Genomic DNA, 16088 nt, shown 5'->3' with positions numbered 1-16088 from the left:
TACATATATGTAAAATTTATGTACTAACAAATTTACATATGTGTAAAACAAAACATAGATATGTATAAAAACTAATTTTCAAAATTGTAATCGTAGATATAGTTATAGAAAATGATAAAACTACTCTCAAAGAACGTTAACATACAAAAAATTTTATAAAAAACGTTACTTTTCAAGGGTTCTTTCAAGTTCTTAAATAATTTAACAGTTTTGTAATGATACTCATCCTATATATATATATATATATAATATTTTTTTGTTGACTTCAATAAAATCGGGTCTCAATGAGCTGCAGATCCAATTTGCACAGTTCAGGGCAAGGAAGGTGCAGTACGTTGTGGGATTGACAAATTAATTTATTATTGTTATTCTTCGAACCTGTTGATTGTATATCTTATTATTTAATGATGCATAGTAAAAAATAATAATAAAGGTAATATTTTATCAAATGTTGCACATATGTATCTAACTATCTATAACCATATCAAATGTTACTTATAGCTATATAGTTATATAATTGTGAAATATATGGTTGCATATGTACTTTTAGTGATGTACCTAACTTTATTCTCATGCATGTGATGTTGCATTTTTTCTTATATTAAACGTGTCAACTGTCGTATACTAACTTTTGACATCGTAATATAAACTTGGCATGATTTTGCAAATTGTATGACATAATTTCAGGGTCCGTGTCATGTTGGGGTCGGGTTCTACCCGTCAACCGGTGTTCATCAGCCATTTTGTGGAAATTTTTATATAACTCAAAATTAAGCAACAGGGGGTGTTGCGGTTTCTTAATAACAAATTTAGAGTTTATAAAAAATTTCACAAAATGGGTGGTGCTTGCAGGTTGATAGGCCAAATCCAACCCGAACACAAAGCAGACCCTGAAATCATGTCGCATAGTCTAAAGAACGACGCCAAATTTAATTTAGGCACTCATTTCATGCACATAGATTATAGATGCATTTGTAACTGTATCAACTTCCAACAAAAATATAAATATATATAGAAATAAATGAAATAATCTGTATCAAATTAGCTACAACTTGTACATGCCATGCCTTTTGATGGTACAACAATATGATAACAAATAAACAATATTGAATAGAACATAGCATATTAAGCATAATTACAACCTCCAACTGATGTTTTAAAACGCACGCTTGTTCGAAAACATCAGTCAAACGATTGTCAATAATATTTCATCTTGTAACGGTCAATTCTAACAGCTGGCTCGACCCCACGACTCGAGAAACACGAGAGCCGCACCATAATGAGCCAACGCGCCCATAATCACAAAATAATGAAAGATTTGATGGCTGTGGCCCGCCAAATCAAACCAACCGGGCCTCCACCTTTCTGGGATCCGTGTAACGTAAAACATAGTACCGATCAAGTAAGAAGCCGCCATAACCGACTCGTACGCCAACATGGTGTTTCGTCGTGGTTCATCCCAGTTCAAGATGACCGCATGGACCGAAGGTATTAACCCAAAAAGGCCCATTGCCATGAATAAAAACGCACGAAAAGAACGAAACTTTCCACTAGAGAGTGCAGGCGATAGCAGGGTTATAATGGTAAAAACGCCCATGGCGGTGACACCGCCAAGGTAGGTGAATTGCCAAATGGGACTGCATTGGAAAATGTAGTAGATCGGTGGGAAGAACGAGGTGATGATCATGACTGTGATGCCGACATAGTCGAGTTGGAGGAGTTGAAGGTTTAGGTGGCGGGAATGGCAGCCGAAGAGGTGACACGTGCTGCTGGATAATAGACAGAACATTGCACCGGCTAAGAATACGAAAAATGGCCACCGTGTCTCCGCCAGTAGTAGCGGTGGTAGGTCCATCTCTTGTGGTGGTCTATGCTTCAAGTCTAGGAGTGTTGGTGCATCCTGCAATAACTTAAAACTTTTAGTTATCTAGTTACATCAGTAAAACAGAGCAGTTGACTTTTTGGTCAAACGGGTCAATCTTTCTAAACGAATTTTTGAAATTTTTGTTATCGGTTTGAAGATTATAAATCTTGTAATTGGTATTAAAATATGAGAAATGTAGTGTCATAATTTTATTGACTTTTTTATCAAAAAAATCTTAACAAAATCCGTAACATTCGAATCGTAAGATTGACCAAAAAAAGTCAAAACATAGTAATTGGTACAATAGTTATGCAAAAGTCCTTACCATTATTGAATTATTTGAAGCATTTGAGCCTGGATTAATCGGAGCGGACCTGCAAGATTAGATAAAAACTTAAGCTCGGATCATGACACATACTAATAATTAATATAATTAATAAAGTAATAACAGCTAGTATTTTCAAGAACATAGGTTATAAGTTATTAGACCCACAGTCACATTTCATTTATTTCTCATAAATATGAGGAAAATGTAACTATCAGTTCCAGTCATATATTGATTTTCAAGCCGAAACAGTTGAAATGACAAAAATACCCCTCTATGATGAATCTAAAGAAGTAAAGAGAAAAGATGGAATCTTTAAATACCATGTTAACACATTGAAGAAATCTGAAACTTCAGGGACTTGCATCATGTTTGAAATTGTGAAACCAACAAAAATAATGAATCCAATCAAGTGTCTGCACATGAAAAACAACATATAAAAATAAGGCATTATTTTCTATCATAAGTAACTTTTTATCTATGATATAGCTAACCGATTAACAGAAAATAGAATTAACCGATAATCAGTTATCGTCTTTTTTGTGTACACATGGTTAACCGAAACTAACCAAACCGAGCAATTCTTATTTTCATATAATTTAAGCTTTTATGCGTCTATTTTATGTATTATGCCTCCATTTCATGTTTTATACCTCCATGTCATGTATTTCATGTATTTATAAGCAAATTTTTTAGCACGGGTTTAGTTTTGGTTATTAACCAAAATTAACCGAACTGAAAACCGACAACCCAACCGAATTAACCGAACCAACTTCGGTTATCACTTTCAGTGGATGATTATGCAAAAATTGAATTTCAGTTTTCAGTTTCAGTTAGGTGGAATAACCAAACCAACTTCGGTTATCAGTTTCGGTGGATGATAATGAAAAAACTGAATTTCTGTTTTCAGTTTCAGTTTGGTGGAATAACCAAACCAACTTCGGTTATCAGTTTCGGTGGATGACTATGAAAAAACTGAATTTCTGTTTTCGGTTTCGGTTGGATGGAATAATTGAACCTAACTGATGCATACTCACCCCTAACTAAATATTTAATGAAAAGGGGCTTTCTAAATTCTAAACTCTACTATAAAGTTAAGTAACTAGCAATCTAGCATTATGAGTTATAACTTAAATTAAAACCACTAAATTGCCTCTTAAGATATTGATCTTAATGGAGTATTTAACAATAAATCCAACAAAATGTTAATAACTTTAAATAAAAAAAATAAAAAAATAAAGTGATGAACATTAACATTATTTCAAGAAACCCCTTCATGATAATAAAGGTTTGATCCAACGAGTATAAATTAGCTAGGTATAACCGAACCGAGCAAGGGCTTGCCGATTGGTAATTTACAAACCAACCCAAAATCGAATGATTTCTAAACGACTTAATTTTGTTATCCAAAAAGGCTAGCAGCACAGCCTGTTGCTCGCTTGACTTTTGTATCATCGATGTAAACACTATCTTTTAATGAATAAAACTTTTTTATTATGCTTACAAAATCTTAATAACTTCAAATCAAAAAAAAAATTAAGTGATGAGCTTTAACATTAATTCAAGAAACCCTTTATGTTTACAACTCCCACAAAATGGGAATAAAAAATTCATAGATCATAGGCAACTAATCATGATAATAAATGTTTGATCCAATAAGTATAAATTAGCTAGGTATAACCAAACCGAGCTCGCGTTTGCCAATCGGTTAATTTACAAGCCAAAATCAAATGTTACATCTAAGCGACTTAATTTTGCTATCCCAGAAGGCTAGCAGCGCAGCTTATTGCCCGTTTTTAATGAATTAAACTAAAAGCACTATCTTTTAATGAGTAATTTTTTTTGCCTAAAAAAAAGATTTAATAAAATCGAACCGAGCATTTCTCGGCTCGCTTAAAAACCGGGCCAATAAAATAAAAGTTTTGAGAAATAATAATAATAACAAAAGGATATAAAACTTACGTCCAAACATTAAGGGTTTCATTATGCCAATGAAACAAGCTAAAAAAAGCTTGCTTTAATGGCCAATTAGCTCTGTAATGATTCAATATAAACTCATTATCCTTCATGTACTCCGGCAACTCTTGAAAACTCAATAAAGGGTATTCATTTTCACAGCAAAAATGGGTTTTTTGATCCGAAATTTGTGGGATCTGTTTTAATTTGCGATTGCGAACAGACCCATTGCTTGAATTCATGGTTGATTGAATCTGTGATAAGTAATTGCAAATTGAAATTGAAATTGAAATTGGGGTTTGATTGAATTGAATTGGATGAATGTGTTTGATTGGGAGTGTGGTGAGAAGATTGGGGTATTTAAGGATGTTTGAGACAACTGCTGACACCAAACAACATTGATGAAGGCAACCTATAAAACCTAACAACAATATTGCAAGATATAAATAAAAAATTGTTAGAAAATTCAAACATATGTTATTAGAATATTATTATTTTCCAGAGAAGATTAAATAAATGGTCCATGTGGTTTGACCGTGTTACTTCTTTGGTCCCCTCATTTGTGAGAGGGTTGAGTGTTTGTTTCTCGGTTCCCACTAGAGGTGCACATCTAAACCGGTTAACTGGTTAGTAACCGGTTTGAATTGGTCCCTCTCTAATCGGTTTCTATATAAAAAAACTAGCAATTAGTAACCGGTTATACATTTTGGCCCAGATACTGGTTAATAACTGGTTAACCGAAACTGATTTTAGGTTTTTAAAATATATATTTTTTTTAAAAACCGGTTTTTTCTGTTATTTATCGGTTAACCGGTTCGGTTGTACCCGAAACCAATTATACCGGTTAGGGTTTTTGTGCTTGAAAACTGGTTAGTACCCGACACGACTAACCGGTCTAACCGGTTAATTGGCCGTTGACCACTAAGTGGTTATTAAATAAACTGATTAAGCTATTTGTGCATGTCTAGTTCCCGCTGCTAATCTTGTATAGTTTTTTGACGGAAAAGTAATGTCATTTGTCATTCATGTGAGAGTAATTATTTTATTTCAAAATTAGAATACTGAGAAAAGTACTTTTTCTAATTCGAGAACTTCTAATGTTGACTTTATCACCTACGGTTAGTTGATTATACACTAAACTGGTGAACACTCATTTTTTACATTGATCTTCAAGGAATATCATCACCTTTGAGCACAAGGAATGCAGAATGATTGGTTTTAAATTTGAAAATACTCAATTGCTCTAACGTTAATGGCATCTGACATTAGCGTTCTGTTAAAAACTAATCGAGATTAACGGTGGGACTAAGCGTATAACTCTATCAGAAATGTTTAGACTAAGTTTGAAATTTTTTAAAATTAGACTCTCTGACATTAGCGCTCTGTTAAAAACTAATCGAGATTAACGGTGGGACTAAGCGTATAACTCTATCAGAAATGTTTAGACTAAGTTTGAAATTTTTTAAAATTAGACTCTAAACATACAATTTGGTCTAACCGCAAGGATCATTTGTGCAAATTTCTCTTTCTTTTTATTACGTGGAGATATATGATGTAAAATTAGGTCATCAATAAATTTTCAAAATTGGCACCTCCTTTAGAAGTTGAAAGTCAACTTCAAATCTGTATGCCGGGTTGGATTTATATTATAAAATTTATATTTGATCCTTATAAATAAAATCAGTTGGAAGTTGGTTTTTCTTTGACCTTCAAATTTTTAACTAAAGTTAATATTTGGATTATCCTGTTTAAATTTCTACTCCTTTAGACCTTGTTTAAATCAATTAATTATAATGTAATCATTAAAAAGTATTGTTTGTATCGAAATAAAAGACAAACTGACAATAAATTGTGTCACTAGCTTTTGAAAAAAGAATTGATTTCTTAGATCTTTTATGGTTTATGTAAAGGAAACAAAATGCTTCAATTGAAAAAAGGATAATAAGCTTATGCGTTAAAGAAAATTAAAGAATATAATTTTAAGAAACACTTACGTGGATAAAGTTCCTTTATATTCTATTAACTTGAAGTCTGGTCTTTTTCACGACAAAGAATTAGGGCTTCAATTAGACAATTATCATCACAATTACTTTTCTTTTTTAAACCCTTTTTCTAAGTGAGAATCGACAACTAACGAAATAGTATTGAGCGAATTATTAAATCTAGTGTTTTATGCTCCATTTTTGTTAAAAAGCTTAAGCTTTCATATATACTAGGTTATAACCTTTAAACTAAGTGTTCTAGATTAATCTTGATATAAGGCTATGCGTTATGAGAGGTGTGAAACATAAACGAGACACATATGCACCACATAGGCGATTGGGGGAGTCACTTGCATGTGTTCTTATGAGAGATATTAAATGTGATGGTGGTTGAGATGAAGATAAATGATTGAATTATATATTTAATAAATAAATAAATGAAAAGATATATACCAGCCCCATGCTTACCTTCTCGCATCACCCCCTTTCACGCACCATAGTGCTAAAGATGAGAAAATGGAACCGGGTACTGCTACCGGTGTCGAACCAATATTGTGTTGGTATCAGTATCGAATCGCTTATCATTGGTGCCATTTGTTACAAATTTATGAGGTTTCAGAATCAGTATTATTTTACCGAATTTTGTCTTCCGTAGTGGTATCGTACTGAGCATTTTTATAACACATAGCATAAGTATAATCAGTGGCGGAACCATAAATTTTTAGTTGGGGGGTCGTGATAGTATTTTTTTTTTGGATTCTTAATCTGTTAGTATACGCCAACTTATTGTGACTAGAAGTTGGAAACTATAACCTTCAAGGTCCCTTAATTTGAAACCATTGTAGAAATGTTTCAATCTCAACACTTGCGAGGAAAAAAAATTGACAATTCGGTAGACAAGGGTTTTCGTGTTATTTCTTTACTTCCTGTTAAATATTAATCGAATGCTTAAGCAAAAATCGAATTACTAATAATTTCATCTTTTAATAACCAACTTCCTTCTTAACTTTTCTTATTATTGCTTAGCATTTAAATGATTTCATTGAATTTTACATGTTTGGTTTGTTTTACTAAAGGAAAATTGGTTTTTATTGGTCCCAACTATTTTATTTTTGCCGGCGCTGGTCCCAACTATCAATTTAGCTGGCAACGGTCCCAACTTTCACATACGTTGAATCCACCAGTCCGTGACTAACGGAGTCCTAACTCCGTTAGGTAAAATCTGACGTGTCGTCCTAGTTGTCAAAATCAAATGACATGGGCATCCTACATGGACCAGCTGTGTATTATAACCAATGTTTTATACTTAAACATTATACAAACATAAATTCCCAAATTATACAACCCTAAATCCCCAAATTCTCTCCAACGGAGTTAGTACTCGCGGATTGGTGGATTCAACGTATGTGAAAGTTGGGACCGTTGCCAGCCAAAATGATAGTTGGGACCAGCGCCGGCAAAAATAAAATAGTTGAGACCAATAAAAACCAATTTTCCTTTACTAAATTATAATTTTCAAGAAATGTTTATACATATAAGAATTGTATTGAAAAATTATAAGTTTATAACAAACAAAAATAATAAATCCGAGAATATATATTAAAAATAAGACAGAATTACAAAAATTGTCCTTTATGTTTACACCAAATTTCACTCATTGTCCTTTATCTTTAAAATTAACATGCTTTATCCTTTACGTTTATGAATCCAACAGTGTTCGTCCTTTTGCCCTAACCCAGTTAGTTTTTCTCGTTAAGTTTGATCACATGACTTGCACACGAGGGCAAATTGGTCATTTTACCATTTATTAAAAAAAAATTCAATAAATATATATACAGATAAATAACTCTTTCTTCATCCATCCACCCCACACCACCATCCACCAGAAAAAAAACCACCACCGCCATCCTCCCCCACCCACCGGAAACGACCACCATCGCCATCCTCCATCACCCCCCGGAGTATTCCATTAAATCAGGCCACCCTTCGACCACCATCATCACCGTTGGATGACCACACCGGATTTGGGTTTCTCGCCGGAAAATCGAGCAACTAACAAAACCATAAGGCTTTTCCAATACTGTATAGAATCTGGTTCCAAATCAGCAACAATAACAAACACTAAATTTGGGGGAACTAACTGTAAAATACCTTAGGCCCTCCGTTCTTGTCTAATACGTCTCGAACTTCAAGCTGATGTTGATCCTAGCCTCCTAAGCTCGATTTGAAGGTACTGATCGGACCCTCGCCGCACCTGAAAAAGCGGACTTCTATCTCCGAAATTCTTTTGCGGCGGCGGCGGTAGTGGTCCTTGAAAAAGCCCTATGGTTTCGTGAGTTTACGCGCGTTTTTCTGGCGAGAAACCCAACCGTTGGTGGATTCCGGCGAGAAGCCCTATGGTGGTAGATTCAGGTGGTGGTTGCCGGAGGATGGGTTCCGCGGTTGTAGGGTACCAATATTGGTGGATTCCGATTGTCAAATGGTGGTGTTGTATGGAAGGTTGAGACGGTTTGATTTTCAGCCGATTGAGTGGTGCTGGTTGTGGTTACAGTTGGTTTTGATGGTGGGTGATTGCTAAGATCAAGAAAGAGGAAGCTTAGGGTGGGATGGTTTAATATTCTATTATTTATTTATTTTATTTTAGTTATAGATATATAAAAAGACAGTAATACCCTTCCATAGGGTCAACATGAATTGACTTAACGAGAAAAACTAACTGAGTTAGAGCAAAAGGACGAACAATGTTGGATTCATAAACGTAAAGGATAAAGCATGTTAATTTTAAAGATAAAGGACAATGAGTGAAATTTGGTGTAAACACAAAAGAACAATTTCTGTAATTTTGTCTAAAAATAATAATCTAATGAAAAATCAACAGAGAAAAGAACTCGATATATGCTATTAATTTATTAAATATACAATAATCAATAAAAAAACTAAAATAAAACTATAACTTTTAAGTGTTTGACTAATTGACCAGTACTATATAGAGGAGTAATAAATATAATAGCAATAATAATAATAATAATATATAATAGGTTTTTGTACAGTGGTCTTTCTTCTCCACATTTATTTACGTAACCGGTCGCAGAAACACTTCGCGGACCAAACGACCATAGTCATCAACCTGAAAACCTTTAAATTTAGTAATTCAATCTTTCTTTAATAACTTCAACTACTGTTTAACATAAATAGGAGAGGGTCCGGCTATAATTTATTTTTTTTGGTTGAGTATTCCGGTAGCCTGGTTTATGGTTAATTTGGCCGGCCGGAGGGTCAAGGGACCCTCCTGACCCCCCTTAAATAAATTGAGTTTGTTAGAGGTTTTTTTTTGTGATTTATTTATATGCTTATGTTGATTTAATGGGTTTGGATAATATTGTAGTAGTTTAATTTATCTATTTATTAGACCATGTGTAGTTATAAAGTACATTGAACTTTATGCGACATGCGACAACCATTCCCATAATGCCTTTTATCAATGATTGTGTATAATTAATGCTTTTTTGATATTTTTTAATTATTTTAAAAATATCAAAAATTAATAATTGAACGGAGTGAGTTGGGTAGAGTGAATAAGGGGCATTATCTATGTCACGCCTTGGTGCTCATAATGCCCCATAAACCCAAGGGGTAGTGTAGGGGGGGGGGGGCTATACTGTTCACAAAAAAATTGGGTCATCGTGTATTGGGTTTGCATGTGTTTTATATTTTCCGATGATATCAATATTAAAAGAGTTGAACAAGTTTTTATCGTATGTTATGTGCTTAATCAAGTGCCTGATTTTTCAACAGTTGTTCATTTTAACGTTATTTATAAATATTTATTCTTCTAACTTAACTTACAAATGAAGTGTCATAATATTTTTAAAGATTTTGGGATTATGTAATCTTATTTATATAATGAAAAAACACTAATTTACCCCGGGCAGATTACGGATAATCTGGGGGTTAAATAGATGTTTCCCACGAGGGGTTAGGTCCGGCAAAGATGGTTCTTCTGATGACCTGCAAAACAGACACCGTGAGCTCGTCACTGAGAAGGGGGGGTACCTCCTTGTGACCACCCTCCGGCGTGAGAATCAGACTAGATTGCTCTTGAATATAAGTGTATATTAAGAGATTGCTAGAGAAGATAAGATAACGAGATATCAGATAATGTAAGATAATGTAATGTGTCCCTACCATTCCAAGGTGTTGGAGTATTTATAGCCGAAGGTAGGTTTCCAAGAAGGTACAGCCGGCTGAATAGTATTCCTGTTCTGCCAACTGTGGGCTACGCACATGTCATGCTGGTAGTTGGTGGGTAGGCAGCGGCTGATAGTGACCAGGCCGGCTGTGTACTATTCTTTTCCACCAACTGCAGGCTATGCACGTGCTACGACAGGTTGGTGAGTAGGCAGCGGCTAATAGTGACAGGGGTTGGTGAGTAGGCAGCGGCTGATAGTGACCAGGCCGGCTGTGTACTATTCCTTTGTCACAGTGAGCTGTCGCTGCTTTGGTCAGACCTTTTGTCCATACCTCGTCAGGTACAGTACAAAAGGTCCTCCAGTAGCGTACGGACTGGCTCATTTGGGCGGGAGTATTCCCGGCTTTGGGCAGGAGTGTTCCCGGCTTGCTCACTCCTTCCTCAGGTGACATTACTGAATTATTTAAGAATTAAGTGCCTTGTGCGTGTAGCCTTGCTGCGCGGGTAGCCTTCCCTGATGGCTAGTATCCGTTACTGCGGGAACAGGCGGAGTACGTCTACCATTGGGAGGCTTTTCCTGCGGGAACAGCTTGCGTACTGCGCGTAAGGACGTCACGTCTCTGAGCATGGTGGGTCCTGCGGATCCAGTTGGTTTCTGCGCAGACGTCTCTCTTCAAGGTGAGTCTTGCGAGTTTAGCCTTTGCGCAGACGTCCCTGTTGAAGGTGAGTCTTGCGGTTTCAACTGCGCAGACGTCCCTCTTTAAGGTGAGTCTTGCGGGTCCAACTGGGCTCTGCTGGGACCTACCTCTTCATATAATATCTCAATATCTTATACTTTTATAATAGACAATTAATATCTTATCATTTTCATATAAGAATTTAAAAAAAAATCAAAAAAGAACCGACCATGCGGTCTCTACACCTAAGAAACAACGCGTTTTAATACAAGTAGTAACGAAATCATCATCGTACTCAGTATATCCCACCAATAGCAAACAAGTAGTAACGAAAGACCCTCTCAAATGCTTATCTTTGATGGCTACATTTGGACATAAATGGTTGACCACTAATTAATGACTGTTTTGTCGTTAGAAGTTGACCTAATTCAAGCGCTAATTTATTAGACTTGCTCATAGCTCATGCAACTAGGATTTATCTTCCAGAAATTATTTAAAAAATATTTATATCAATTATTATTTCTTGTTTTCCTTTGAACGGCAAATTCAATAAAAGCTAACAAGAAGCTAGGGAGGAAAAACGTGTAAGGCAAAGGGAAACGAACAGATGCAGAAGACCGTTACAAAGAAGACCGTTGACTTGATATCCCCCACCACTTTAACAACCAACGTTGAACGTCATTGAAACCCGTATCATTCTTGTTCTCAAAAGAATCCAGGCCATCATTCTATTATTAGAAACATGTCTTTTTCACATTTACTATTTACTTTAGCGTGTCCAACTTTTCTTATATTCACTTTCTTTCACTTATCAATATTATCATTCTTAAAGTTTAATTTAGGTGTTTCTTCTTTTTTAAGACAGTTAACATATTTATTTTAATATTAAAAAATAAAATAGATAGTTCTTAATCATATATGTATAAGTGTGCCACAATTTTCCTTTCTTAATTATTAGAGTGTATTAGGTTTGAACTTTACATGTAATAGTATTTTTATTTTTAACAATTACACTAATTAAAAAAAGGTAAAACGTTTGATAGTTGGGAAATAGATAACCTATCTTGCACCCTTGGGTTTTTAATCTCTACCACAAATTGGTCTCTCACAAGAAACCTCAAACTTAACTTACAAGACACATGGCTATCAAGGCCAAAAAATTGAACTATTGACTTCCAAATTAAATATGCCCAAATTATCAACCAAGGTACAACTTCCAAAGTATAACGTACAACTCTCTACAACTTCACAACTTATGTCCAATATAAGTTTCTTTTAGTCTTAACTTAAGAAAAGCACATCAATCTGGTCACTAGTTTACTTTTAAAAACTCCCAAGTTTTCTCAACTACTCATTAGTGTCGGCAATGCTAGAGTATTCGGGTTAACATCTGAAAGCGGTGATTTCTGTTGGCACGAAGTTAGTTTGCTCATACTTATAGTAACATTGAATCAAGGCACAGTTATGGTTAAATACTTGAATTAAGTCCCGGTTATGATTATTTTAACTTTATAGATAAACAAGACGCGTATAATACAAATAAGCACCTAAGGGCTTTGAAGCAAGACACCAATATAACAGGATAACATATTATTATTTTCCCATTGTGGCAACAAATTATAACGTGACAAAAAAGGGCCTCGGTGTCTAGTATTAATTCATACAACCAACTAGACTGTTTGATTAATAGATTCAGTCATTTAGATAACTAAAGTAATAATATGATTCCTAATTTCCTTTAACCAAGGCATTAAATAATTTAAAAAATAATAAATAATAAACCAAAAAAAAAATGAAGTGGGCCTGGCCCAAAAAGTAGCATGTATCGGATCAAACTTAAACAATATAATATAGAATTCAGAAATATATAAATTAATTTATCAAAATATTTAAAATAAAATATTGTACAAAATTAAAATATTTTATGAAAAAGAAGAAACAACAAAAAAGACTAATATCTTAAAACAAACTTTTTAAAATACAATACGGTTTTTAAGAATAAAAGTATAAAATGTTTTTGTAACTAACATAGTTTTAGAATCTTTTAAGTTTTAAACCTTCCAATGTTAGACCATGTGCTCTTGTAGGAGTGAAGAGACATGAAGCGCTACCAAGATGGCAGCTTGGGTGCGAAAACCGCCTGGTCCCGATGAGCGCTAAAGGGGCAAAGGTGATCGTTGCGATTGTGGGTGTTGTTTGTTGAGAAAAATGTTATTATTAACTAATATATAACTTTCCATCTCATCAATTTTTTAATTGTTTATTACTCAACCCACTACATTATACATTATCACAACACATCTATGTGAAATGTGAAACCACCACTATACACGTGGTATTTCTTTTTCTCAACTTTCATCAAACCACAACACATGGCGTTAATGTATATTGCTTTCTCCAAGTTAGTTTTCCCATTTAGAGGTGAAAAGACCGGATTATAATACAAAATAGGTCCTTAAGTCGATTGAGAAACCGATTTGAATACAATTTGACCCATCAGTTTAAAATTTGTATGAGTATATATTGGTGGAAAATGGTTCGGGAAAAAAATTAGTTGTATGGTAATGTGAATTTGGTTTGCTTTGCCTTTAGACACTGATTTGAGCCCAACACGGTCTTAACTTACATCGACTCAATTGAAATTGGTTTTAAAACCGATCTGGTTTGACCCAAAATCTAGTTTGTGCACCTTTGGTCTAAGGGTAACCTACCTTAATAGACATGTTGTCCAAATGATTTTCAAGTTTATAAGATAGAGAAACTGTTTCCTATAAGACCTCATATTTTCAAGTTTGGTTTTATCATACTGTGATTACTGTCCAAGTCTTATTGTTCCTTAGCCTTTACTAGCAAATAACTAAATAATAAGTGTCATTCGGCCCACTTCTGTTGGTCCATTATGTAAATTCAATTTTCACCATCCAGGTCCATTTCTATTGATCCATTCTATCGACCCATTTAAACGACTTACACATAGGGCTGTTCACGAACCGAGCGAAGGCTTGCTTGTTGCTTGGCTCGTTTACAACCTAACTGAACGGCTGAAATTCGAACCGAGCGAAAACCGAAACGAGCCAAAATCGAATCAAACATTTTTAGATCGAACATCGAGCGATTTCGAGCATTATTTATTTTCTTTTTTACTTTAAAATTCTCAATAAGAAACAAACTTGAAGGTTGTATTGGAATATTGGATTGCAAGATTTTATATATAATACAACAAAGTTACTAAAATAAAAATGAATAAAACAAAGTTTGTATGGATGATTAATTAATTATTAAAAAGGAATAAGAATAAGATAGAGTAGTAAAAGGTATTTGTTTGGATTAATGGAGGGGCCAAAGAGAAAAGTAGATGCCTATCTATTATTAATATAATAATAATAATAATAATAATAATAATAATAACCGCAAAATCCCAATTTCTTTCGTTCCCCTCAATCGGAGATACAAACCCTAAATCAAATCAAATCAAATCAAATCAAATCAAATCGGAGATGGAAGTAGGCGGCGAAGGTAACGTAGTTTGTTTATTTATTTTTCACCTCGTCGTCTGTATATAATATGCTATCGAATTGAGTCGCTTTATCTGTTATCGTTTGGCTTGTATAGTCTGCTCGATATTTTGATTAGATTACTTTAATCCTGTTTTTGTTTTGTTGATTAGTTTGATCATCCTACGGTTTTGTTTTCTTTTTTCTTTAAATTGTGTGTTTAATTATATCATATATGATAATAAAAGTGCTTGTTAATTAATTAACTAACATGTATGGCATGGTATGTAGGCATTAAATCTCAAGTGAAAGAGATGAGCGACCGCGAGTATCTAAGCGTTGTAGGAGCAAGAAGAGCATTAGCAGCTTCTGGTTCTAAAACATTAACATATTATTATTAATTAAATTTTATTTATATGGAGTAATTATTATTATTATTTATTATGAGTTGATTAATAATATATAGGTGCCAAAGAACCATATGTGGATAGATCAGAATATCCAATTGATGCAGGTAACGCACATGGTTTATATACATATATGTTATGTTCTTATTCTTGGGCTTGGCATATATAAAACTGATCGATCGTAAATGCATGCTAATCAATCAGATATCGAGTACGAGGTACACTGGGATAAACGCCGTCGTTGTTCCGTTTCAAGAGTACCCAAATGGTCTCAAGACGAGTATGCATCTCGTACCGCTTATGGTATCAACATATTTACGCTTATGCTTGCTTATTAGTTTTACTTACAATTTTTACACTTTTAACATATTTGGATTCATTTTGTTAATTAATTATTAGGTGGAAAGCAGCCAAACTCTGCATCACAAGCAACTGCTGATGATGCTTCTTCTGGTAAACACTCGTTTGGATTGCATTGTAAAACATATGATTATTATTATTATTATTATTATACAGAGGAACCCGATCCTTTATTTCTCTTCTTATCATGTTTCTGTTGTTGAACAATCTGTACTAAAATAGGTACAAAAGCTCTCAAGCGCCCTTGTGTCGAGCATCCATCAAGGATCCTCAGCCACATGTATGGTATGTATACATTTCTGTTTTGTTCTTAGTTCTTGACAATTACTGGTTTAGTGTGTGTTTGGTCAAAAAATAATAATAATAATAATAATAATAAGAAAGAAAGAAAGAAAATGATATTGATGATTAACAGTCTTTTAAGATATTTGGATTAATTTAATCGTGTCTTGTTACTAAATAGTTGGAAATCTGGATCATCCAAACTCTGTATCAGAAGCAATTGCCCGACAATATGAGTGTTATCCAGGTTGGTAAACAATGATTCTATAGCTTGAGTTTCATATTCTTGCCTTGGTTATAGAGGGAGGTGAAGAATACTAATTATTTAACAATGACTCGTAATTAATGCAGAGGAGTTCGGTTTCTACTTAGACGAACGCTGCGAAGGTCAAAAAATTGAAATGTGGCAGGGACCGATGACGAGACCTGGTCTCCCTCCTGAACTCAAAAGCAGAGTTGTCTACCCAAAACGACCCCGAAAAGACGATGCAGGTAGCAACCTACCTTCTATTATCAAATGCTGTTTATCTAAGCTGTATTGATAACTAACTA

General features: G+C 34.3%; 1 protein-coding gene and 1 long non-coding RNA gene across 2 annotated transcripts in view; one reads left to right on the top strand and one right to left on the bottom strand.

Moving 5' to 3' along the window:
• The window catches only part of LOC143567481 (uncharacterized), a 167077-nt gene extending 151321 nt beyond the window's left edge, over positions 1-15756 (top strand). Inside the window, exon 3 of the long non-coding RNA XR_013141424.1 lies at positions 15718-15756. This is a non-coding gene — a long non-coding RNA (uncharacterized LOC143567481). The remainder of the gene's footprint in view (positions 1-15717) is intronic.
• Positions 989-4585, bottom strand: LOC143568883 (heptahelical transmembrane protein 1-like). Its single transcript, XM_077054922.1, has 4 exons — positions 4152-4585; positions 2513-2605; positions 2190-2238; positions 989-1900 (listed from the first exon to the last, which is right to left on the bottom strand). Exons 1-4 carry the CDS (start codon positions 4385-4387, stop codon positions 1229-1231), a joined length of 1050 nt encoding a protein of 349 aa, XP_076911037.1. The 5' UTR covers positions 4388-4585; the 3' UTR covers positions 989-1228.
• Positions 15757-16088: the final 332 nt, after the last annotated feature.

The sequence above is a fragment of the Bidens hawaiensis genome, unplaced genomic scaffold, assembly GCF_021521415.1.
Source record: "Bidens hawaiensis isolate Kalapana, Puna unplaced genomic scaffold, B.hawaiensis_p1.1 tig00001236_1, whole genome shotgun sequence".
Taxonomy (NCBI): domain Eukaryota; kingdom Viridiplantae; phylum Streptophyta; class Magnoliopsida; order Asterales; family Asteraceae; genus Bidens; species Bidens hawaiensis.
The sequence above is the reverse complement of the archived record's forward strand: the minus strand, read 5'-3'. Positions and strand labels throughout refer to the sequence as shown.

Coding starts and splice junctions, on each gene's coding strand:
- LOC143568883 (XM_077054922.1), bottom strand. CDS start 4,387: ATGAATTCAAGCAATGGGTCTGTTCGCAATCGCAAATTAAAACAGATC. Junction 2,606..4,151: donor GAAACCCTTAATGTTTGGAC/GTAAGTTTTATA, acceptor TTTCATGTGCAG/ACACTTGATTGGATTCATTA. Junction 1,901..2,189: donor CTTCAAATAATTCAATAATG/GTAAGGACTTTT, acceptor AAGTTATTGCAG/GATGCACCAACACTCCTAGA.